This window comes from Zeus faber (assembly GCF_960531495.2).
Source record: "Zeus faber genome assembly, chromosome: 18".
Lineage (NCBI taxonomy): Eukaryota > Metazoa > Chordata > Actinopteri > Zeiformes > Zeidae > Zeus > Zeus faber.
The window spans coordinates 15105337-15131398 of NC_137210.1; the positions used below are offsets into that span (position 1 = coordinate 15105337).

Here is a 26062-nt window from a genome sequence, read left to right on the forward strand (position 1 = left end):
GCGGGGGTAATCGTTTTGAGACAAGTGAACAAAACCTTTTGAACTCAAAATTTGGACGATATCAATTTTGTGTGAATAATCATTTATAGTACATTGACAGGAAAGGGAGCAACAACGTTAACGTGAACATAATCTGGCCCTATTGGGGAAGTCTGACCAGAACCAGTGCATTCACTTGACACTATGGAACACCAGAACAGGGTTGAAGAACAGGCAGGCATGGCACTCCATCACCAAATCCATGATATCTAAGGCCCCGGGTAGTTTGTGAAAATGCAGTACCAAACACCAAAGTCCATGTTTCCAGTCTCATCCTTCGTGACGGTGTGTCTGTTTCGCATTTAACGTTTGTAGAATTACGTACGTTGAGTATATGTGCTTTCTGCTGTAGATTCGCCGCGTGTCGTATTGTATAAATAGTGAGGAAGTGCTCGACAGTAGTACGATATAAAATAGTTCAAAACGTCCTCCATATGAAATACCCATTTGAACCGCGAACCGTAAAAAGCCTCGGAGTGAGTTTCTGACTATTCTACCGTTCCGATATACAAACCCGCTGGAATGTTTCCTCGTTGCCCCCGGACGCACAGATCCCTAGGCAGTGATTCGGGGAGGATCTCAGAGAACTTTGGTCCGTGTTTCTTCGGCAATTTTATTTATTTTTTTTCTTTTTAACTTTTACCTTGAGTTAGAAATGTCGCGTGTCTCCCGGAGCCTTACGTCTTTATACTTTACGCGGCGACGCGACAAACAGACCCTCGGTACCGCCCGTTTCCTCCGCTCGCTAACCACAAAGGCGTGCGTTTTGACTGTGTGGTGATGCACGGACATCAGATGCACGTTCCCTGAAAGAGCGCCGCGACGTCTGCGTGTGCTTTCAGCGCGGGTCTCGATCTGAGACACGCAGATAGAAGGAGAGAGAGAGAGAGAGAGAGAGAGAGAGAGAGAGAGATTGAAAGAGGTCGAACGAATGTCTTCACTGAGAGTCTTCACTCCTTGTGGATGTCCTCGTGCCTGATGATCTTGTAGGTAATCCAGTAGAAAATGTTGAAGATGAGGAAGGCCAGCGGGAAGGCGGCTCTGCTGATGGTGTCTATCCTCTTGGCTCGGTCCACGAACTTCTTGCGCACGGTGTCCACGTCCTTGGGGGCCGCCGGCGGGGGCGTGGGGGTGGGGGCGGCGGCGGCGGCCGCGCTCTTCACGCCGGAGCCGTCCTTCATGGGCAGACACTGGCTCATGTTGTAGCCGGAGAAGTTAAAACGACCCTCCCGCAGGTCGTCGTCCTGGAAAAACCCGGAAAGCGCAAGGGAAAAAAAGCCCCACACACACACACACACACACACACACACACACACACACTGTGACTCAGGTGTCTTTTACCTGTGGACGTCCACAGGCCATGATGTTCAGTGGCATGGCAAACACAGCTGAAAGCCTCCTCCTCCCACCCTTGAATTAACAAAAAAAGCCCTCAAATAACCCGAGACAGCCCCGCCCCCCCAAAAAAGAGAAAATGTACTCAGCCAACCACTAATCATGTCATGCAAAGTTGGTATAAGGAAAAGAAAAAAAAGTTTGGTCACCAAGCAGCGACCTCGCCCGAAGAACCCCAAGTGCAGCTTGAAGCGCTCACCTTGTGGCTCCTGCGCTGCCTCCGCCTCAAGCGAAGGAACTCTTTCTGTTGCCTGGAGACAAAATTAACTCCGGCATATTCCAGCAGCGCGGCGAATACAAAGAGCAGGCACACCGCCATCCAGATATCAATGGCTTTAACGTAAGAGACCTGCGAGCACAGACACAGGGGTTTTGTTTTTTTTCCTTTCTGCTCAGTTCCACGTTTCAAACCCGACGGCGTGAACCCCGCGGTCCCGCGCGGGATGCACGCACCACGACGGATGGGGAAACAGCGTTTGATGTTTTTTTTTTTTTAGGGTTTTTTTTTTCGGTGCGGTTTCTATTTTCAACGGCGGCATCTAATCAGAGGCTTCCTATTGTACGAGTTAAATCAGAATGGGAATACTGTATCGCTATGTTAGCGCCTCAAAAGATGATATACGGTGTATCGCCCGTTACAGTTCTAATCTCCTTTCATCAAATCAACTCGCTGCGGTTTTTGAAACGACTCTAATCACCAGGGCGACGTTTGCTGTGTCAAACATAACGGGAATATCAGTAATTGCACAGTGGGGAAATAATTGCTGCCTCAGTTACGAAGCGACAACTGAGCGGAACTGTCCCTCATTTGCGCACCTTCACCCTCAGAATTGACCTGTTTACCATGACAAAGTAACGGCAGGAAAAGATGAAAAAGAGCGCCTCTCCTCCTCCCGCCTCGGCCCCCGCGTCCGTGACTTCCCCTCCGCGGCTGATTTGCATGGAGAGGAAAACAAACCGGGCCCTTCGAGGGCCCTCGGAGCCGCCCCTCGGAGCCCCTCCCTCTAAATATTTATCGCCGCGCGCGTGTCTTTCATGTGCCTCTCGTCGGCGCCTCTGACGCGCCGCGAAGCGCCCGTCTCCGCCCGTGGCGCGGGAGAGCCATTGATCTGCGGCCGCTGACTCGCGCGTCTCGGAGTGGCCCCTCGCGGACGCCACGCCAATTTAGCCCCGACTGGAAACAAGCGCTGAGAGCATCTCCACCCCTCTCCACCGTGCATGCATAAGCAATGGCGGGGGCGGCGGGGGCGGCGCCATCACGATTTCTAAAAAGATATATATACTGTAAAAATTACCTTGTTTGGCAATTAAACTATTTTATTATGGGGAGATTTTCGATTTTTTATTTTTTATTTTTTGGGAGGTGGGGTTTTACATGGCTACGGGTTCTTTTAGTCATAGAAACCCTGTTTTAAGGTGAGAATTGTAAAATGACAAATACAAGCTCTTCAGATTCCTCGTTTCAGTTCCTACGCAGTGGCTACCAACAGTGAAATGACCATATCAGCTGAGAAATGAGTTTTTCATGAACAGCTTTGTTTGACCCTTTTTCCGGCTGAGTAACAGCTCTTGTTTCTTTTTACTTCTTTGTTGTTGTTTTTGTTTTTCTTCTTCCAGTTTTTGTTCTTAAATGATTCCTTCAGGGAAGTGTGTTTGGGGAGGGGGGTGGGGGGGGGGGGATATATAGATCGCCAACCCATTTTTTCGCAGCTCGTTCTTTGATGTTGTGTGGAACGGGCCCTCATAATGGGCTTATTTACAGCACGCTCCGTCAGTGTATTATTGGCTGTTAGGCACAAAACCTTTGACGAGAGGAATTCGGCCGAGCCTCATTACGGGACGGACGGCTCGGTTTGCGGAGCGAGGCGAGGCTTTACCTTGGGAAGGGAGGCCCTGGAGCCGGAGCTCTGCGTGGTCATGGTGAGCACGGTGGTGATGCCCAGCGCCACCCGAGCCGGCGCGGCGTCCATGTTGATCCAGAAGGAGACCCAGGAGAGGATGACGATGAGGAGGGATGGGATGTACATCTGGATCAGGTAGTAGCCCATCTGGCGCTCCAGGTGGAACTTGACCTCGATGCAGGTGAATTTACCTGGTCGGCAACACCAACAGTTAGGGTACGGCGCTGAGAGACGTTAAATGCAGCCAGTAATGTGGGTTTTCTGACCGGTGTTGTAGTGCTTGGTGCAGTATCCCAACTCCTTCTCGTCCCTCATGATGAACTGAGGCAGCGTGAGGCCTTCCGAAACCTGCACCGCCCCGTTCTCCAGCCACTCGAAGATCAGGTCATTCATGGTGTAGCCGACTGCATAGTGCAAATGGAAGGTTAGCAAAATGATTGGTTAACAGTTCCTCCATGCATGTATAAAGTAGAAGTATTGTGGGCTGCTCACAGCTTTCCAGTTGCATTGTGCACGTTTGAACATCCATGGGGAAGTTCTTCAGATCCATCGGGCAGGAGAGGATGAGGGTCAACCTATGGTGTTAGACAAGAGTTTTTGAAAAATATAATAAATAAATAAATAAATAAATTAAATAAAATGGGGATATATATATATATATATATATATATATATATATATATATATATATATATATATATATATATAAAAGAAACTTCTGTAATTGTGGACAAGAATAAAAATATATATATTTTCAAATCTTTTTTTATCATAAGTGGGGGAAAAAGTAAGTGGAAAAACAAAACAAATTTGTACAGTGTTTCTAATTCTGACACCGTGTCTGGTCCTCGGGGTGACTCCTCTCCCGGCGCTCTTCTCCTTCTTTCTCTCTCCCTCTCTTTCCTTTCACAGCGTGAGGGATTTTCTCCAGCGGGTTCCCATCACACTTTTCATTAGTCCAACTTATTGTCTCTGAGATGCATTGCGCTCTCCAGTCGGCACTCAGATGGAAAAAAAAAAAAAAGTGGCTCACCAGCTTTCATCTCTCCCAAACCGCCCGCTGTCTGCGGCCACACCTGGGCTCGGCTCGGCCTGGAACCCAGTTTCTCCTAAATGGACTTTAAATTGATCTCCTTTATATACCAGCATCACACGGAGGATCGAATGGCGGCCCGCTATCACTGAAGTTATATTCAAAATGAAATGAAGCACAATTTTCATATCTTGTCTTACAGGGTTTTGTGGCGTGTGTGTGTGTGTGTGTGTGTGTGGGGGGGGGCTCGTTGTGCCAGAGGGGGATGCACTCTAAGGTGAGGTTGGTTTGATGTTCTTGGATTCTTTTTTTTTTTACGTCCCATGGAATGTCAAATATACTTACCATGCAGAAATCACCAGGAAAACAAATGCATGCACCACGTTATTAGCGTGTTCAATCTCTTTGAAACTTGCTGTTCAAATGCTGAGTAGTAACCCAACCGGTTTAAATTCGTGTTTACTTCTGCTTTTGGTTTTCAACCATATGACCTTAAAAACTGAACTTAATCTAGATGATGGATCCAATTAAGAGCTATTAATATGAATAAATCTACTTCACATACGGTTCACTTTTTTCCGATTTTGTTATTCTACAGCCTTATTCAAAAATGGACTAAATTCATTTCCCCCTAATCAATCACAATGACAAAGCAAAATTCATTTATTTTAAAATTTTTGCAAATGTATATAAAAAAGAAAACCCTGAAATATCACATTTACATAAGCATTCAGACCCTTTGCTATGACATCCACAATTGAGCTCAGGAGCATCCTGTTTCTGTTGATCATCCATGATGATATGATGTTTCTACCAGTCCACTCGCGGTCAATTTCAACTGATTGGACCTGATTTGGAAAGGCACACGCCTGCGTATATAAGTACCCATGGTTGACAGTACATGTCAGAGCAAAAACCAAGGCACGAGGCCGAAAGAATTGTCCTGAGTAGACCTGCGAGACAGGATTGTGTTGAGGCACAGATCTGGGCAAGGATATAGCAAAATGTCCGCAGCACGGACGGTCCCCAAGGACGCAGTGGCCTCCATCATTCTTAAATGGGAGAAGTTTGCAACCACTCTTCCTAGATCTGGCTGCCCCGGCTAATTTGAGCACGGGGACAAAGGGTCCTGGTCAGGGAGGTGACCAAGAGCCCGGTTGTTCGAGAGGCAACCGGGCTCAGAGTTCTTTTGTGGCGATTTTGGGGAGAACCTTCCAGAAGGACAACCATCTGTGCGGCACTCCACCAATTAGGGCTTGAACCATAAAGCCCTAATTGGTGGAGTGCTGCACAGTATGGCCACACGTAAGCCACTCCTCAGTAAAATGCACATGCCAGCCCGCCTGAAGATTGCCAAAAGTCACGTAAAGGACTCTCAGACCGTGAAAAAACAAGATTATCTGGTCTATGAAACCAAGATTGAACTCTTTGGCCCTGAACGCAGAGCTGCATGTATGGAGGAAACCAGGCGCCGCTCGTCACCTTGCCAATATCATCCCTACAGTGAAGCATGGTGGCGGCAGCATCGGGCGGTGGGGATGTTTTTTCCGCGCCAGGGATCGATGGAAAGATGGACAGAGCGGAGTACAGAGAGGTCCTTGATGAACACCGGCTCCAAAGCGCTCGTGTGCTTGAGTGGCCCAACCAGAGCCCGGACCTGAACCCAATCGAACGTCTCTGCAGGTGACCTGTGAAAATGGCTGCGCACCCATGCTCCCCATCCAACCTGACAGAGCTTGAGAGGATCTGCAGAGAAGAACGGGAGAAACCCCTCAAATACAGGTGTGCCGAGCCTGTAGCGCCGTTCCCAGGAAGACGTCCAGGCTGTCGTCGCTGCCAAAGGTGCCTCAACAAAGCGTAGCGTGAAGGGTCTGAATACTTATGTAAACGTAATTTTGAGTTGAGTTTTTAACTCATATGAGTTGATGAGTTTTTATTATTTTTATTTCATTTGAAAAAAAAAAAAAATCCCCCAAACTTTCTTTACTTTGTCATTGTGGGATATTGGGTGTAGATTGAAGAGGATTCTTTATTTATTTAATTCATTTTAGAAGGAGGCTGTCACATAACAAAATGTGGAAAATGTGAAGGGGTAGCTCTGTCAGATGTTTAAGAAGAAACCAAAGGTACTCAAAAGGTTTTGAGGTGTCACTAAAATCTTTAAAAATCCAAACTAAACATCTGGATATCAGATATTTTTTATTATGTATCATTTCACTTTATTTGCGTTACGTATTACATTTCCGGATTTTTTTTTTTTTAGGAACCTGTACCCGGTGGGGCCCTCTGCCTCACCTGATGCTGTACAGAACGGTTCCATCCTTGAAGATCCTCAGCAGCTTGTTGTCGGTGGTCACGTCATGGAAGTTGGCTCCCTTCTCGTTGGCGAAGAACAGGTCCGGCTTCCAGATGGAGTCCAGCATGGAGGGGTCCAGGTCCAGGGAGGAGTCCGGGTACTTGCTGTACGCCAACCGCGGGTCGTTCCACTTCTGTCGCAGGAAGATGTTCACCCTGTAGTCCTGGGAGGAACGGCAGGCAGCTTCACACCCGAGCAGAACGCCACGCGTCAGTACGCTTCCCCCTCACTTTGAAGTGGGGGCGGCCGGCGCGGATTTTAAGGATGCGCTACATTTTAATCCTAGCGCGTTTTCTTGAGGCCCCCTTTGTGTTCCGGCGACAAATCGCATCCGTCCCCTCCTAACGTAGCGTAATTCTGACAAAACATGAATGGAAAACATAAACCTACGGTCGCGATGCAGAGCAGCTTCGGCATGCAACGCTCATGTCACACTAAAATACATTCACATTCACATTCGCACAGAAATGCCACATCAACGGTTGTACGGTTTAGTTGGGAAAAAGGTTGTTTTTTTTTTATCTAGTAAACAATAACATGTGAGAAATAATATAAAGGATGGGTGACATATGGATTATAATGCACAGCTGTCCATTACAGCCATTTTCTTTTTCTTGTTATTATTATTATTTTTTCTTTTTCCGTCTATGCTCTCTGTGATCGCGGCTTGCATCCGGGTTCCAGCACTTTCCCAGGTTTGATATTGTTGACGCCTTGGGCAGCCCCTGGTGTCTTTGGAGATCAGCCAGATCAATCTGTTTGAACCTCCAGCACCGTGCCCCACACCCACCGCAGATATTGGCTGCGCTTAATGTGAATTATTAGCCGGCGTACAATATGTGAATTATTAAACCTGAACTAATTCAACACATGTACAAGCAAGAATCCAATGTTGCTCCATGTTTGCATATGACCCATTTCTTCCTAAATTAGGATAAAATATGTTCGTTATATTCGCTACTAAATGCCTCCTGGACCAATGGACCCCTTGATGGCGACAACTAGACTGTGTCATGAATAAGTAAAAATGCTAATGAGAAACTCAAAAAAGGATTGTTGATTTTGGAAAAAAAGTCGATGGTCAGACTTGGGGAGAGAGCAAGGCTGCGGCTGTGGCACGATTCAACTCAACTCACCATTGTAGTTTCTGCTATAGAACCAAAGCTGTTGATAAATATGTTGCAGGTAACATTAACGGGTGGACCTGCAGTTTGGGGGAATAGAGCGACAACACACGGACACACATCGGACAGGACACAAATCAATCAAAGCGTCAAAGGGACTTACCATCGTTGTCTCTGTTACAGAGCCGAAACTGTTGATAAAAATATTGCATGTAACGTTTACGGGCGGACCTGTGAAGTGGAATGAGAATGACACGACAGGAATAAAGACAAGCATTTTTTATCCCATCGACAGTTTGGAGAAGATGAGGATGTGTGGTAAGGCCTGGCTCCAGAGCAGGGGTGGAAAGGGTTAATCCTTACTGGAGGACAAAGTTCTGCCACTGCAGAGATACTTCACTTGCGTACAAGTACAAGTAGTGACGAGGAAAACGGCGACAGTATATAAGTAGTTTACTAAAAGAACGATTCATGTAATTACTGTGTATTTGGGGGGACAATCCTTTTGAGTTGACATTGGCTACGTCCCATTTGTAAATAACATGGACAGACACACTGTAAGGAATTCATAAGCAATTGTCATCTTGTGGACACAACAGCGGCGTTCGCATCAATACAAATGAATTTTAAAATATTAACTTTGTAAGTGTCATCAAAATGGAAATGATGACGGCTCCTTCGTCTTTAGAAAACAACTTGTGTAGTCAAATAAGCTTTTTGCTCCATAAAGAGCGATTGAGTTATGAATGTACCCAAGTGCTGTCAGGTAGTTGTCACTACTTACTTTCCACCTCTGCTGGAGAATAACACACTGTGAGTTTGTGAATTGAATGGCGTTAAACGTATCAGAGAGGGGCCATTCCTGCATTTAATACAGTTTAACCAGCACACACTGTAACAGGGCTTATGTATATTGTACTTTGTCAACTTGATGCTCAGGCCGAGCTTCTTATTTTCTTTGTTTTGGGGCTGGTGGGAGAGCACCAACACACACAGAGAGAAATCCACACAGAGAAGAAAGTAAGGACTGGTAAATAAGTAGTGCCACTCTGGAATCATAATACCCGCTATCCTACACTGCCTTAAATATGAAAAGTGTCATGCATCCTGCACTGAGCGGTGTAATTTCCCTCTTCTAGCTTCCTCGGAGCTGAAACCTCTTGACAGTTGATACCGTTTAAAGCCACAGCAAATCTCGTTCTCATCTGTTAAGTGAACGTGTAGGCGCAGTCCCCCTTTTCCTGTGCTTTCCTCATCAATATTGCATGGGTCTCGGTATTAATATTTGCCTCGGTTTGTAGTCAGGCAGCTACATTTAACAGCGGTAGCAGAAATAAAAAAAAAAAAAAAAAAAAAAACACGCACACACACACACACACACACACACACAACAAACTCAGCAAGCAAATCTAGGTCAGGCTCCAGCAATACAGTTTTACGCACTCTTCAAAGTATGACTCGCAGGTTCTCAAGCAGAACCTCGCGTTTCCATCATGATGGGAGCGTGCGGTCTCAAGCGTTTGCCTAAAACACGACGATAGGTAAATGTGTCAGTGTGTATCAGCGTCGGTGTGTGTGTGTGTGTGTGTGAGACAGAGAGAGTGGATTTATGTCTGAGAAAGAAAGTGTTGAGATAGAGATGTTCTCGTCATCACACCCCAAAGTTATTTCCCTTTCTCTCCTGCTCATCCTCTCCATGTCAGCCATGCACCGTTGTTTCAATTCTCTCTCACCCCTGGATTCTCCTGGACTAAGACTACTCGGCGCCCCTTATCTCATCTGAAGTCCATTTTTGTCCGTCTGAGTCATCAATTTTACCACTTTCCCCGATGGGTTGGATGGATCCTGGGCTTCCATTTGGCTGAATCTTTGCCCCTGTCCGCCTCCCAAATCCAGCACCCCTCTCGTATCTCTGCCCGCCCGAACCCGCTCGGGTCCCAGAGAGACCCCGGTTTTCACTTCTAGCTCCGTTCCACGGGGCTCTCCTGAGCGCCACTGCCCACAGAGCCGCTCGGGGGGGCTCGGGGAGGGGGGTCCATCCATCACTTTGGACGTGGCATCGTGGCGTCCTTGTTGTTCTGCAATCGGTAATCTCTGACCTCATTAGGGCGTGATGTGAAGTCTGTTTTGTGTCTTTCTGTCTCTTTGCGGGATTTTAATGTGAGTATGGATCTCAGAGTCATAAACTATAGCTTGAAGGAATTCTGTCCGTTTGAGTGATCATGTCACCGTCCACGGTCATGATTGATAACCACTCTTATAAAAAGCCAGAGGAGGTATTTTGCCAATGGCCGATTTATTTCACAGACAGGTCTTTTCAAATTGTGTTTATGGTTGATTGACGTAATAAAGCATCTATTAATTCAGCCCTACAGCAGGCGGTCCTTCACATGCGTTTAGTGCATAATTCTGTTTCTCCACAAGACAGATGCAATCAGAAGAGCGACGGTGGACAATGGGAAAAGGGGAGGCGAGGGGAAACACACCTTTAAAATTGGGTCTTATTCGTGCGTCGTAGCCTGACGTTCGACCCATGAGCGAGTCCAGAAAGTCAGACGGAGACATGTTGGAGGATGATCTGGACTCTGGCTCCTTGGCATCTACAAGCCTGAGTCACCGGCAAAACCAACACATCAGTCGCGCGGAGAATCACGGAAAAAAAAAAACAACAACCTTGATTTGGGTGACGAAAGCAACTTTAGTTGAATGGTCGAATGTACAGTGTTTAAGCCCAATCTCAGAGCAGGCCCCGTTTATCACGAATTAACGTTTTATGTGTAATATGACAATTCAAAATATAATATATTTAATATTTTATGAATAATAATGTATTCCACATTTCCGACAGGACAAACGCTCCCCTTTGGTGCGTTATTCCTTCCATTTTTTCCAACCCCCTCGCCCCCCCCCCCAAAAAAAAAGTCAGCCTACCTGAAGTTGCTGGACTCCACAAAACACGCAATTAAAGCTGTCAAGACTTTGAAGAGGGAGCGATTCATTCCTCTTGGTGTTTCTTCTTTACGGGCTCACTTCTTTGATTTCTCCCATCCGTCCACGCCGGTCAGACACATCATCCGAGCTGGAGGCGCGGCGCGCGTTTCTCCTCCCCGCCGCGTCGTGCGTGTGTCGGGGTGTTTTTTTTCCCAGCCGCGCCGGATCGCAAGAGGCATTCCAGGAGGCAGACCCCGATCATGCCGTAGTTTCATGGAACACTGTGATCTGCGGGAACAGATTTGGGGGGGACGAGGAGGAGGAGGAGGAGGAGGGGAGACATCGGTCGGTGCAGGGAGGGGGGGGACTGGTCCACTTGGTCAATCTCTCCAAGAAGCGGGACGTGAAAAGATCCTTGTGCTTCTGTGGAGACGCGAACGGTGCGTGTTATTTTTTTATTATTTAATTTCTTCTCTTTTTTTCTTTTACTTGTGGAGTGGAGTGAGTCTCTCTCTCTCTCTCTCTCTCTCTCTCTCTCCCTCGCCCTCTCTCTCCCACCCTGCCCCCCTCCTTCTCTCTCTCTCTCTCTCTCTCTCCCTCCCTCCCTCGCCCTCTCTCTCCCACCCTGCCCCCCTCCTTCTCTCTCTCTCTCTCTCTCTCTCTCGCTCTCTCCCCCTCCCTCCCTCTCTCTCTCCTTCCTGTCTCCTCCTCTCTCTCTCTCTCTCTCTCTCTCTCTCTCTCTCTCTCTCTCTCTCTCCCCTGTCTCCCCCCTTCTCTCTCTCTCTCTCTCTCTCTATCTCTCTCTCCCTTCCTCTCTCTCCCCCCTTCTCTCTCTCTCTCTTTCTCCCCCTCCCTCTCTCCTGCCCCCCTCAGGTGGAGGACCCTCCTCTGCTGAGGAATGGCAGAGGAACGCCTTTTTCCATTTCAGCACTTGGACAGCTCCCGGTGTCTTTACGCGCAAGCGCAAGGCTTAAAAACCGGAGGATGGACGTGAGTTGGTTTCCAATAAGAGAGGCAATCTATTCAAACCACTTGAAAGTGTGTTTCCATTCGATGAGACTTAAGATACACACTTTTCTTCTTGTCTTTTTCTTTTTTTTGTTTGTAAATAGAGGAGCTACTGGTTCAGGAGGTCTCGTGGATCAGTTGCGATTGGATGTTTTTAGAGTTGTCCACGGTTTAAAATGTACTTTATCCTATGAATTATTAGGGGTTATAAATTTGGTATAAACACTGGTTTTTACAATGTTTTAACACCGGTATTACAATGGTATTGACACTGGTATTACAATTGCGTTAACATTGGTATGACAGTGTATTAACACTGGTATTGCAATGGTGTTAACACTTGCATTGCAATTTATAAACACTGCTATTATTGTATTTACACTGGTATTACAATGGTATAAACACTGGTATTACAATGGTGTTAACACTGGCATTACAAGGTATTAACATTGATATTACAGTGTATTAAGACTGGTATTTCAATGTATTAACACTGGTATTGCAATGTATTAACACTGGTATTACAACGTATTAACGCTGGTATTACTGGCATAATATACTTAAGTAATAAATATAACTATGACTATGATTATTACAATAATAACACTTATATAACAATGGTATTAAACAGTGGAATTAACAAGGGCATTAACACTGCAAGGAAAATGGTATTACCACTGGTGGTACAACGGTTATAACACTTGCATTAATACTGGAGCTGCTCATCTGTGTATGTAGGCGTATAGGATCTGACTTATGTCTGACTGAGATTGTCTGACATAATATTAGTCTCTATTGTCTGTATTTAACTACATGTGTTGTTTACTAACGTTTTTTTGTCTGTCTAGAACAGGCCCAATCCTGCCTGAGATATGAATAGTGTAAACAAAGGACACACCAAGAAGCCGCTGGGGATGTATTTGGTACCCTGGTTGCCCTGGAAACAGATTTCCAAGGCACATCATTGGAAATGCTGAAAGGTTGGCCTCCCAGAGCGAGACGGAGGAGAGCTTAGACTGACAGACAGAAACACAGACAGGGACGAGAGGGGAGGAGAGGAGAGGAGAGGAGAGGAGAGGAGAGGGAAAGGGAGGAGAGGAGAGGAAGATCAGGTCACTGTGGTCAGAGGAAGAAACGGTGGGCTTTTCAAACCACGTCTGGAACGCAAATTTAGTCCGCAATTCAAACCCACCAGATGCTCGATACAAGGAAGAAGAAGAAGAAGGAAAAAAAAACGAAAACCCTGCAAACCTTTGTTTTAGAATGTAGTGTTTGTATTGACACTGGGGCCACAGACCTGACGGTGTAAGGCTTTGAGTGGGCTGCGAGTGCCTTGAGGGGCATAGGCATGAACGGCTCATTCCACACGAGCACACAGGCATGTGCTGCGGAAAGAGGCGGCGGCGGTGAGAAGAAGAAGCCCCCCGCCCCCCCTTCATTAACAGCAAGCCAGCCGTACAGGAAACCGTGTCGTGAGATTACTCCCAGTGCGTTACGTGGGCCCGACGCCGCGGCGCGCCGGAGGCCGTGTTGTACACCTCAAGTCTGGCACTTGGACGCGGACCAGTTTCCAGATCATCAGCCACGGGAGGCGGGCTGCCTCCGCCCCGGGAACAAAAGCTTCAACGGTGTCCCCTCCCGTCTCCGACGCTGTGGTCCAAATTACAAGTGTCACATTGGACCTGATGGTGGTGAATGTGTCGAGCGTTATCTAGATGAAGATTCCTAAATGCCCGTGGAGGATGGTATCTGGACGTATATGAATGACAGCTTCAATGTGAATAACTTCAGTGGTATCGTGTCCGATTTTAAGCGTACTTAATATTTTCTTTTTTTTTTTAACCCCCTTTAATGAGTGCATTCGCTTGCAGGAGAGGGTCAAATTTCACCCGGACCCCGAGTCCTTTCTCCTCCATCTCAAAGACAGCTGCGGAGGGCTTCTCTTTGTTACAATAACCAAGCAGGACTCCAATTGGCCATTAGTCTCCGCACGGCAGAACCTTTGGCCAAGTAGGTCACATAATTAAAGGTGGAAAAGGAAGGTAAAAATCTACGTGTTACCTTGGGGACCGAGAGCGTAGTTTATCCCTCCTTGCGGAAGGAAAGAATAAAAAAGAATAATCCCTTTGACAGGAGCTCCCTGTTTCATTCATTCAGTGCCGTCCGCAGCTATTAAAATTAAGAGCTCAACACCGCGCTGTTTTAAAGCTGCCCACATACAACCAGGATTGTCTGCTGCTTGCCCATTTTCCTATTGGGAATTAGATGTTTTACATCATCTGGTTTATATTGGCGTACACTTACAGTCTGGTGCTGAAAGGGATTAGCAGCGCCGCATCTTTGAAATTCAAACAAAAGATTTTCTCTTCCTACAATCACTCTTGCAGGACTCCCGTTTCATGCCCTGAAACATCTGAAACCATTTTTTTTACAATTCTGTTTTGCAATTTTTTTCAAGCCTTATTGAAATGTTGGTTCCTACAATTCAGAGCTGTTGATCACCCCTTACATATAAGTGTCATTTTATAAACCCTTTCCCTCTTTCAGGGAAAATTGAACTGGCGCAGCTTCCTGTTTCTAGTCCAATGATGGTAGTATGGACCTCTCCAATTGGCAGAAGAGCAAAACAGTCAATTACACCCTGATATAATGCACAGTTTGTGAATATTTATTTTTAATTTTTAGGGTAACATATAAAGGCTGTCTGACTATATTGTGAGAGAAGAAAATACATTTATATGTATATATATATATATATATATATATATATATTTTTTTTTTTTTTTTTTTTTACTGCTTAAGCATTTGCCCCATTGGACTGCATGTTAACGTCTGTATAACCTCTAAAACGAAGCCCGTATAGGCTTTCCCTAACTCACAAGCTTCATCTTTGGTATTTGGCATCTGCGTATTATACAAAGAAAGCTGTTTTGTGGTGAAGAGTGTGGTGAACGCGCCGACGGTCCCCGTGCATCTTCCGCGCATCCTGGGCAGGCTGCTCTCGGTGATCCCCTTCGACAACCAGGGACCTCTGGATGGACCGGAGAGCTCACCTGGAAACTGCAACCCCCGGCCTCTGCAATCCCGGGGCTTATGTGCACCGGAGTGAAAAGAATCAAATACGGCTGTATATCCATTGCCCCATCGATTCCTCGTATTTTTATTCCACTTAACGTCCCCCCCCCCCCCCCCCCCTCTCTATAATTCACCTCATGGATCTGATCCCCGGGCGCTGTAAAAAAAAAAGAGAGAGAGAGAGAGGAAAGAATCGGGGGGCAACTTTGGGGCCAGAGCCATTGAGTTAGTGTATGTTATCGTAAGCCCACACGCCGAATGAAAAATGCAAATTATTTAATTAGTGGATTGCTGGAAGTAGGATGCAAATAGGGGAGGAGAGAGAGAGAGAGAGAGAGAGAGAGAGAGAGAGAGAGAGAGACGCAGAACGTGACTGCAACGCGGTGATACCACAGTACCGAGCAGTGACATCTGAGCACACAGCGCTAGTGGAACAACGCTCCTATAGGGTTTCCTTGTCCGCGGGCCGTTAGCGTTCGCCGTTTTGCATTATCATATTCGTACGGAACGCCAATGCCTGAGCTGAGCTCCTTGAGCAATAACCGTTGAAGCACGACCTCTGCTTTGCGGCCCCTACAACTCCGCCGTAGATCTGCGGCGTAGTCACCCGGTCCCTAAACAATAGACGCACCCCCCCCCCCCCCCCTTGGTCAGTGCCTGCCGGGTGTTGACACTGGCTCACAATTAATCTATTTCTGGCTGGCAGACTTGTCTCGCTGAGCAATGTCACTCGAGCTGTGCAGCCGTCAGAAGAATTAAAGAGGAGATTGGAGATTGAACACAACTCCAATTGCTTAACTTGCTTTCCATCCAGTCCCCCCCTCCCGGTGGAGCTCACGAGTATGTTATAGGACCAATTACCCGCAAGAAGGGCACTGGCAGAGGCAGCGCCGCCGAACTCTGCTTTTTTTTTTTTTTAATTTTTATTTATTTATTTTTTCTGCAGGAGGAGGGAAATGAGCGCAAAAAGAAATCCTGAAGCGTGCAGCATGTTGTGTTGGATATATTTGGGGGTGTAAGAATTTCCTCTCTGCTCGGAAACTCCCCGTGGGTGGGAGGATGTTGTCCGATGTGACTGATCGTCACATTTGACCGGGGCTGTGGGTCAAAAACCTCCCCTCACCGCTGCCATCTTTTCGGGCATTCTTACGCCGACGCCACGGGCGACAAGGAGTGGGGGGGGGGGGGGGGGGGGGAGACCAAAAAGACTGTGCATACGGTTAAAGGCTGACGACGTATAGACAACGCAGAACAGAATAATGCGCTTGCACGGACGGGGCTTCGCAGCGGTGATTGGCGTGCACCCCGTCGGGGCTGAGAAACGTATGAACAGCGACTGACGGCCACACTTGGTCCGGTGCGTGGCTCCCTGCTCCACCGCCTCCCATTACGTGAACGCAGATTACCGAAGCTATTTGCTGGCGTGACACTGTGCGTCTGCGAGGTGACCCGGCCGCGGCTCTCCCTCGATGGGCGGCGGGCGACGGAACGATCCGCTCCCCGTCGAGGCGTCGGCGCCCGCTGGACTCGGCGCGTCGCCCCCCTCGCCCACCGGCCCCTCGCCCCTCACCCCTACTCCGAGGTTTCGTCCGCGCGTACACCGTCAAGCCGGCGTCGCAGGCGCAGTGCCGGTTCATCGTCTTCTCCCTTCCACCAAAATGTGAGCGGTACCGATCGTGGATCTTCAGAGCGCCGGGTCAAGCGAGCGAGCGATCGGTCATTCGGTCTCTACCTTGATAGACACGACCGTTGAACCGCATTTTGAATTTTAATGTGATGTGATTGCGTTTTCAAAATAAATTTGCACTCCAGGCGCTGATACATCAATTTACCTATCGGGAGATGTTTCGGCAGCCAATCTCGCCGACATATTTTTTTACTTTATTTATTTTTTTATGGCGAACTTACATTGTAGGTCCGAAATATTCTAGTCTTCCTCAAAAACGAAATGTTCCCAGCATTTCCAAAGCTTCTTTTTCAAAAATCTCTTCAACAAATGTTTATTTAAGCTTTTTTTTTTTTTTTTTTTTTCCCCAGAAGAGATCAGAATTTTTACATTTTTAATGGGCTCACTTTGAAACCTAGAGGGTCAGAGTAGTACAGTAGCTCATATTAAATGAAATAAGATCCAAATGCAACTCTTTCTACGCCGTCTCGCCGTCACTTCTTAAACGACGTTAAAACGATATCATTTTTTTTTTTTGCACTATTTAAATGTCAAAAATGTCCGATCAACGATCTGTCCCGTTTATCATTTAGTATTATTATTCCCAGGGCAGCCAGGCCGTCGGGTGGAGCGCCGTGTGGTCGCTCTCTGACAGCTCGCCGGCGCCGCACGCGTACGTACACTCTGGCGTCCCGGTGAGCGTGGGCCCCTCCGAGCGCCGCGACCGCCCAGGGGTCAGCCCCGAGGAATAGTTAAACAACGTCTCCCGCGGTTTCCCCTTTTTGGGGCTCGGTAGCCCCGGCACCACGCCCGAGGAGGTCAGGCATCGCGCGGCGCGGCGCTCGGGGGAACTCCCATATCCTGCATGGCCCCCGGAGCCACGGCCATAGATCCCCCCCCCCTCAGATGTCCGTCCAGAGATGAATGGATCATAGATCGAACTTAATGGACGAACACCCCCCCCCCCCCACCCCACCCCACACACCCCTGGTCAGTCCGGGGTTCCTGGAAAGGCAGAATGAAATCCCAGATTCTGCGCGTCTGAGGGGAATATTCGGGAGTTGGATCGTGTGATAAGACACGGGGAGGAGGAGCAGGCTGGAGGCCAGAGCCACAGACGATTAAACAAGGGGGGGGGGGGAAGAAAAAGAGGGGGGAAATGTAAATGTTTGTGCTGAAGAAAGAGCAGCGTGTTCATTACAGCTTTGTTATGGAAATCCAATGTATGCGCATGGAAGACGGGACGTTGCACAACGAGGGCGGCGGCCGCGCGGGAGCCGTCACGTACGGGGGGGATGTTTGAATCGTCTCCGCCCTCCTCCGCTCCAACTTAACAGTTCGTAATTGTCTCCCGCACGCTTTTTGAAAAAATAAAAAAAAAAAAATATATATATATATATATTTAAAAAAAAATTTTTACGCCGTGCGCATTTCAAAGCCACAACTGTTGTCACTTCGTAATTCTATAATTGTTTTTCTTATCTATATACCATCTGTTATGTGCATTTCCTTTCTTTCATTTCAATCGTCTCTTGGAGTTTCTTTTTTTCTTTTTCTCTCTCTCTCGGACCAAAGGAGCTGAAGGATATTCATGTAAAGCATGAATGTGACGATGGATATTCTGTTAGAATAGCCATTGAAATCCGGGGGGGGCACACGGGTCTTAGTGGATGCGCCGATGGAATCCAAGTTATATTTGAAAAGAAAGAGGCCTGATGACAATAGTTACACCCAGTCTTATTCTACTGTTTGGGCTTCACACGGACAATGAATAAGCACAAGGTCAAGCCTGTACCTCTCATTCCCTTTTATCTACATTTTGATCACGAGCTTCCATATTTGATATCTTCCTTCATAGCTACAGTGTGCACTACATGCCTGGTAACCTGGCAACGTCTGGCCACCCTCACGTTCAGACCGACTTCCAGTCGACCTGGCCAGCGTCGGCCTATCACAACTGTTTATCTGATATGGTGCGGGATTGCAGCGCTGCGTCACACCTTTCGTTGCTCCGATTGGCTGTAGGTCTAGCCAATGCTCTGATTGGCTGCAGATACATCCAAACCTCTGATTGGTTGTAGATATATCCAATGCGCTGATTGGTTGTAGGTCTATCCAAGGCTCTGACTGGCTTTACGTATAACCAATGCTCTGATTGGTTGTAGGTCTATCAAAGACTCAGATTGGCTGTAGGTATATCCAATGCTCCGATTGGTTGTAGGCCTATTAAATGCTGTAATTTGTTCTAGGTCTATCCAATGCTCTCATTTGTTGTTGGTCTATCAATTGCTCTCATTTGTTGTTGGTCTATCCAATGCTCTCATTTGCTGTAGTTCTATCCAATGCTCTCATTTGTTGTTGGTCTATCCAATGCTCTCATTTGTTGTTGGTCTATCCAATGCTCTCATTTGTTGTAGGTCTATCCAATGCTCTCATTTGCTGTAGTTCTATCCAATGCTCTCATTTGTTGTTGGTCTATCCAATGCTCTCATTTGCTGTAGTTCTATCCAATGCTCTCATTTGTTGTTGGTCTATCCAATGCTCTCATTTGTTGTTGGTCTATCCAATGCTCTCATTTGTTGTAGTTCTATCCAATGCTCTCATTTGTTGTTGGTCTATCCAATGCTCTCATTTGTTGTTGGTCTATCCAATGCTCTCATTTGCTGTAGTTCTATCCATTGCTCTCATTTGTTGTTGGTCTATCCAATGCTCTCATTTGCTGTAGTTCTATCCAATGCTCTCATTTGTTGTTGGTCTATCCAATGCTCTCATTTGTTGTTGGTCTATCCAATGCTCTCATTTGTTGTAGTTCTATCCAATGCTCTCATTTGTTGTTGGTCTATCCAATGCTCTCATTTGTTGTAGGTCTATCCAATGCTCTCATTTATTGTTGGTCTATCCGATGCTCTCATTTGTTGTAGGTCTATCCAATGCTCTCATTTGCTGTAGTTCTATCCAATGCTCTCATTTGTTCTAGGTCTATCCAATGCTCTCATTTGTTGTAGGTCTATCCAATGCTCTCATTTGTTGTTGGTCTATCCAATGCTCTCATTTGTTGTTGGTCTATCCAATGCTCTCATTTGTTGTTGGTCTATCCAATGCTCTCATTTGCCGTAGTTCTATCCAGTGCTCTCATTTGTTGTTGGTCTATCCTGTTATGAACAGAGACACTTTGGTCTGTGCCCGTTGGTAATGCCCCTTGGAAATCGAAAATGAACTGAGAGGTTCCAGACTAATACGCATTCGCAAATTGGTCTGGTGATGTCAGGCTGGAAAGCCATCTTTCAACTATCGAGATCTAAAGTGACATTGTAGGTTTTTCATACTTCGTGTGAACTTTATGAGCTGTAACTGAACACAACACTGCTATCAAAAGATGACACAGGCATGCGTTGGAAATTAGTATTATCTCAGGAAGAATACAATTAATTGCCTAATATGTGTACATATCATACCAATCATTGAGGTTTGTCACATATGTACATAAAAAATATATAATATATTATTAGTATTATTTTGAATATAACAATACAAATAAATACAATAATACTTTCATTTAATGCAGTGTGCAATGTCAGGTTATTATATTTTGGAATTTATCCTTGTAGAAAATTGACAATATATTATACATGTATTGCAGAATATTTGTGGAGTCCAGTGTATTCAAATGTATTTTAAAGTGTTCCAATGTTATTCAATTTAAATATGATACATGGGCATAATGACCTCGACATACATGTATAAACACAGTAGGGTACATGTCAATATCTGTCTGTTCCATAAGGCGCCGACTTCCCGAGAGAAAGAGAGGGAGTCTAAGCAGGGAGGGGCGAAGCGCCTTCGAATTCAAATAAAATGCCACAGAAATGACGGCGTTCCGAACCCAAAAGACGCCATTATTCGCCCGTGCCCAGCCCACCTGTTACCGCGTCCCCGTCACCGCGCCGCACGCGGCAGTCTGACGCGCGCCCTACCGCTCTTCTGGAAAGCGGGGCGGCGAGCACAGTTTCCATGGAAACGTCACCCAGACGCACACCGACGAGCGGACTGGCGCGGCTGCACCGCTCTGGCGGCGAATGAAACCCGCGAAAGCAGCAGACGCAATTACACACTGCCGCTGTATTCCGGAAGAGGAATCGCCCTGATTATTATTATCTTTTCGTTATTATATATATATATATATATATCCCCCCCACCCCCCATTATGATAAAAATAACAAACTGTTATCTGGTGTTCACCAAAGCGTCCCCTGGCTCCTGCTGCCTTGTGCCGCCAGATGCTTCCCAGCATCCAGTTCCAATTAGATGTGACTTAACATGCGGATACATCGATCTGGCTTTTAGTCAATCCAGGGAGGAATGATCAGCCCAAGTTGAATTTTTGGCATCAATCCATAGAGTTAAGCAGATGAAAAGGACAATATAAGGAAGCTTAAATGTTTTTAGTGCGGCCCTGCTGTTGAGAGAAAAAAGGTAGATAGATAGATAGATAGATAGATAGATAGATAGATAGATAGATAGATAGATAGATAGATAGATAGATAGATAGATAGATAGATAGATAGATAGATAGATAGATAGATAGGCAGACAGACCGATAGAGAGACAGACAGACAGACCGACAGACAGACAGACAGACAGATATATAGATGGATAGATAGATAGAGAGAGAGAGAGAGAGAGAGATCAATAGATAGATATACAGAGAGAGAGATAGATAGATAGATAGATAGATAGATAGATAGATAGATAGATAGATAGATAGATAGGCAGACAGACAGATAGAGAGACAGACAGACAGACAGACAGATATATAGATGGATAGATAGGTAGGTAGGTAGGTAGATAGATAGATAGATAGATAGATAGATAGATAGATAGATAGATAGATAGATAGATAGATAGATAGATACTGCACATGTATAATAAGTACATATATTATAATGTATATTACATAGATATAATATAAATATATATGACATATTAATAAAGGTTATAAAAATAGAACATTTGTTATCTGTCTATCTATCTATCTATCTATCTATCTATCTATCTATCTATCTATCTATCTATCTATCTATCTATCTATCTATCTATCTATCTATCTATCTATCTATCTATCTATCTGTCTGTCTATCTGTCTGTCTGTCTGTCTGTCTGTCTGTCTGTCTGTCTGTCTGTCTGTCTATCTATCTATCTATCTATCTATCTATCTATCTATCTATCTGTCTGTCTATTATCTCATCACATCAGACACCTTTGGTCCGTGTCCCCGCTCTCGTGGTTTGGGACTCAGCTGTTTGGACGCCACAGAGAAACTCACCTCATCCCCGCGCTACCGATGGTGACCGCAGAAAGGCCATCGCTTTCCCAAAAGCTCTGCGCAAGAAGCGGACGTCCGTCGGTTGAACGCTGGAAAATGTGAGATGTGAGCGGATTGATATACAGTACCCGGTTTATTTTGGGAATGCAATTAGTGGAAAGGCATCGATGAACCAGGGGGTCTGATGCCCCAGCAACAATAGCCTGGAAGTGGATATGTTAAAGGGAAGTATAAATAGATTGTTTTGTCCTTTTGGGATCATGGAAGATCGTTTTATGCACGAGTCAAAACAAACGGCTCTTTGGGGAAAAGAAGGACGCTTCTCCTCGACGTGCGCGACGTCCAGTGATGAATTGGAAGCGAATGGGTCTGTTTTCTAACCGAGTGGAGTCCCAGAAGGAAATGAAGACATATTCTACTGGCACCTGCCACAGAACACTGGCTATCTGAGATCTCCCATCATCCTCGCAAAGCTCCCTTTGTGCTTGAAATAGGAATATGTATATACGGCTATCTGAAGCACATATCAGAAGCTCGGGAGGGGAAAAAAAGCCATTGTCTGCAACCAATGAGACGGGGGGCCGAGAGAAAGTGACGTCAAACGGAATTTTTGGATAAATTCCACTTTTGAATATCTCTGATGTTCCAGTAATTGCCCTATCAAAGGCAAAGAAATCTGGGTCAAAGATGTCCTGTGTCACCGAGATTGAAATCGCTTGTCGTACACTTAAAAGCTTCAGTCAGCCTTTTGGAAGGGGGGAAGAAAAAAAGTAATTTAAAATGGCAAAGAGTGTCCCCGATATCGGAGTCAGCAAAAGTCACTGCACCCACTTAACTGTAGGTACCAGCAGAAACGGCAGCATCATAGCCGGTAAAACCAACAGTTTTCCAAGTTTCCTTTGATTTACCGAGACCAAGAAACAGAGCGAGAGTCCTTTAAAAAAGAATATGGGAGGTTTATGGAGAGCGGCTCTACTTTGGTCAAATGAGGCCGCCGCCAACAGATGCTACCAAAACCATCGCAATTAGTAGCCGTTGTTGTTGTTGTTGTTGTTCTGTTTCCTTTTCCAAAGCAAAGAGCACACACTCTAATGGAGCCACGCCGACCACATGAGCATCCGCTCTGCGGCGCGGTAATCACTTGACACAGTGTGAGGCGTACACAAACCCCCACCGTAATCGCCCGCGGCTCACTAATGGTTTCGCCGCGAACCCGGCCCCGTTTTTTGATTGTGCCGCAGAGGGCCGTCGCACATCAGCCGGCGCGCCGCGCGCGGTTTGGAACCGTCTTCGGCGAAACCCGTAAAACGAATGAAAATGCGAGCGGAAGGACCATTTATCTCGAATTAGTATTGACGTTGTGCGCGCGAGCGTGTGTGTGTGTGTGTGTGTGGGCGCGCGCGGGGAAAAAAAGATTGTCGGCGCTCTGCAGGGAAATTATGTGTCGGACCGACGGAGTATAATCACCCGGCGAACGGAGGCTGTGATGCATGGCCTTAATATGGGACGTGAATGGCGCCGCGGTTTAATTTGACGCAGGTTCGGCGTCGAAAGGAAATAGATCCGAAGATGACAAATGTTTGCGGAGGGCGTGTCGAGAGGTTGCCGCTGCGGAGACGGGTCAAGGAGAAATGAGTCACTGGGCGCGTACGGATGAACCCCCTCCATGCGATAAACGTGACGGTTTTCGAACGAAGCGACGCGCGATGATGCCGGACGAAACCAGCGCGTCAGGGTGCATCGAAAGGGAGATCCTCGATAATTAAAAAAAAAAAAAAAAAAAAAGGTCTAAATTGAAATACATGCATTGAGTGGTTGTAAGGTCTCCTTTAATGTGCCTGCAAACTTCAAAATCGCAATTCAATAGATGTATCTCGGAAAAATAAAAACTGACGAACGCAGTAAGAAAAGGCACATTTTGGGGACATTTCATCGGAGCTAGGAGCCATGCACTGAGCTAACACAGTTATCGTGTAGCCAGTCGATAACTTGGTTCTGGACAGGCAGGGATGATATACGTACGGATCGTCTCGTCTGAATGTAGGTAAGATAGACGGACAAATTTCCCCAAAAATATCCCCTTTTAGTGTCAGTAGGACGACCTAAAGGGTGTGGCTTTCATGCCCATAAGTGTCGCAGTGTATTTTCTCACTCGTTCCTTTTATTACTTTTCGTTTCTCTCCAGTTTGCACTATAAATGTGCATCTTTTTTCAAATCGAGTATTATTCCTGTTTATTTATTTATTATTTTTTTATTGTATTCACTGTAAACTCAAACACAACACAACACAACGTAGCCCCACAGGCAACAAAAGCAGATTACACACGGGATCAGAGTGGAAAGTGAAAATAGTTAAATCCCCCCAAAAAAAGGTGAAAATGTAAGTTTTTGTCCGCGCTTCCAATCAGGATAGGCAAGCAAAAAGAAACGAAAGAGTGTGTTTTTGTTTTCTCTTTTTGTCCGTTCAATCATTTGATGCCTCCTCAACAATTATTTGGCGTTCCCATCACCACACAAGCCGGTGCTGTCACTTTGGCTGTTTCCGGCCCCCGATCAAGCCTCCACGCAGCCACTCAGCAGCGCCGGAGGGGCCTGTCTGCCGCCGTCACTCTGAGGCTCTGATGCACACTGCCATCGCCCCTCCACACCTCCACACCTCCACACCTCCACACACATCCACCTTTCATTCTTCTCGTCTGCAAGAGCAAGTGAGCGTGTTCAAGCACGGAGAATGTGTTCAAAACCAAGGGCGCACACTGTGCATACATAATGCTCTAATATATCCATCCATCCATCCATCATCCACCCATCCACCCATCCATCCATCCATCCATCCATCCACCTATCCATCCATCATCCATCATCCATCATCCATCCATCCATCATCCACCCATCCATCCATCCAGCCATCCATCTGTCCCACCAAACATACATACATACAAACATACATACATACATACATACATACATACATACATACATACATACATACATACATACAAACATACATACATACATACATACAGTACATACAGTACATACATATATACCGTTACCTACCTACATACATACCTACATACATACATATATACCATTCTTCCATACATACCACTACCTACTTACATACAAACAAACATACATACATATATACCGTTACCTACCTACATATATACATACATACATACATACAAACAAACATATACACCGTTACCTACATACATACATACCACTACCTACCTACATACATACAAACATACATACATATATACCGTTCTTCCATACATACATACATACACACATACATACATACAAACATACATACATATATACCGTTACCTACATACATCCATACATCCATACATACATACATACATACATACAAACATATATACCGTTCTTCCATACATACATACATACATACATACATACATACATACATACATACATACATACAAACATACATACAAACATACATACATATATACCGTTACCTACATACATAGATACATACCATTACCTTCTTACATACATACATACATACCGTTACCTACATACATCCATACAGCCATACATCCATACATCCATACATACATACATACATACATACATACCGTTACCTACATACATCCATACAGCCATCCATACATCCATACATACATACATACATACATACATAATTTCCTTCAGATGACCAGCATAAAAACAGCATTTGGTGTATATTCAAAATTATTGGTGTATATTTCAAATCCAACGTGCCACAGCATAAAACTGCCATTGCCATTGTTCCTGATCACATGGCTTCTCCTACCCAGAAATATATGTAGATCAGCCAGGTCGATCCCTCTAATATCGAATCTACCTTGAAATATATACAAAATACACACTATTTTCCAATCAAAGTACATTTTTGACATCATAAAATAAACTAAAATAAATAAATAAATAAAAACAGCAAATTTGATCCGTTATCTTCGATGAGGCGCTTCACTGCTGCACTGCTCTGTTAACCTTTTGGATTTGGAGTTTCATTTGGGATTCTTCTGGAATTCCACAGCTTTGACCTAATATTGCTTTTGTTTGGTCAGTTGCTGAACCACAATTCATTTGCATGTGTCACAAGTTACTCTGTGCCTATATGTTTTTTTTAATTTGTTATACACTACTTTATGGCTGTAGTTTTGGAAAGATGCTACAAACACACACACACACA

At 45.6% G+C, this 26062-nt stretch overlaps 1 protein-coding gene across 2 annotated transcripts; it reads right to left on the reverse strand.

Moving 5' to 3' along the window:
• Positions 1–989: 989 nt before the first annotated feature.
• On the reverse strand, positions 990–10454 carry glra2 (glycine receptor, alpha 2; the record flags this gene model as incomplete). 2 transcript variants are annotated; one of them, XM_080019455.1, is made up of 8 exons in its annotated part: positions 990–1283; positions 1634–1783; positions 3312–3526; positions 3602–3739; positions 3828–3910; positions 6664–6887; positions 8012–8079; positions 10335–10454. In XM_080019455.1, 8 exons carry the CDS (start codon positions 10411–10413, stop codon positions 990–992), a joined length of 1251 nt encoding a protein of 416 aa, XP_079875581.1. The 2 variants fall into 2 exon arrangements, with proteins under 2 accessions (XP_079875581.1, XP_079875582.1); XM_080019456.1 differs by lacking the exon at positions 8012–8079 and adding an exon at positions 7861–7928 and having other exon boundaries at positions 10335–10413.
• Positions 10455–26062: the final 15608 nt, after the last annotated feature.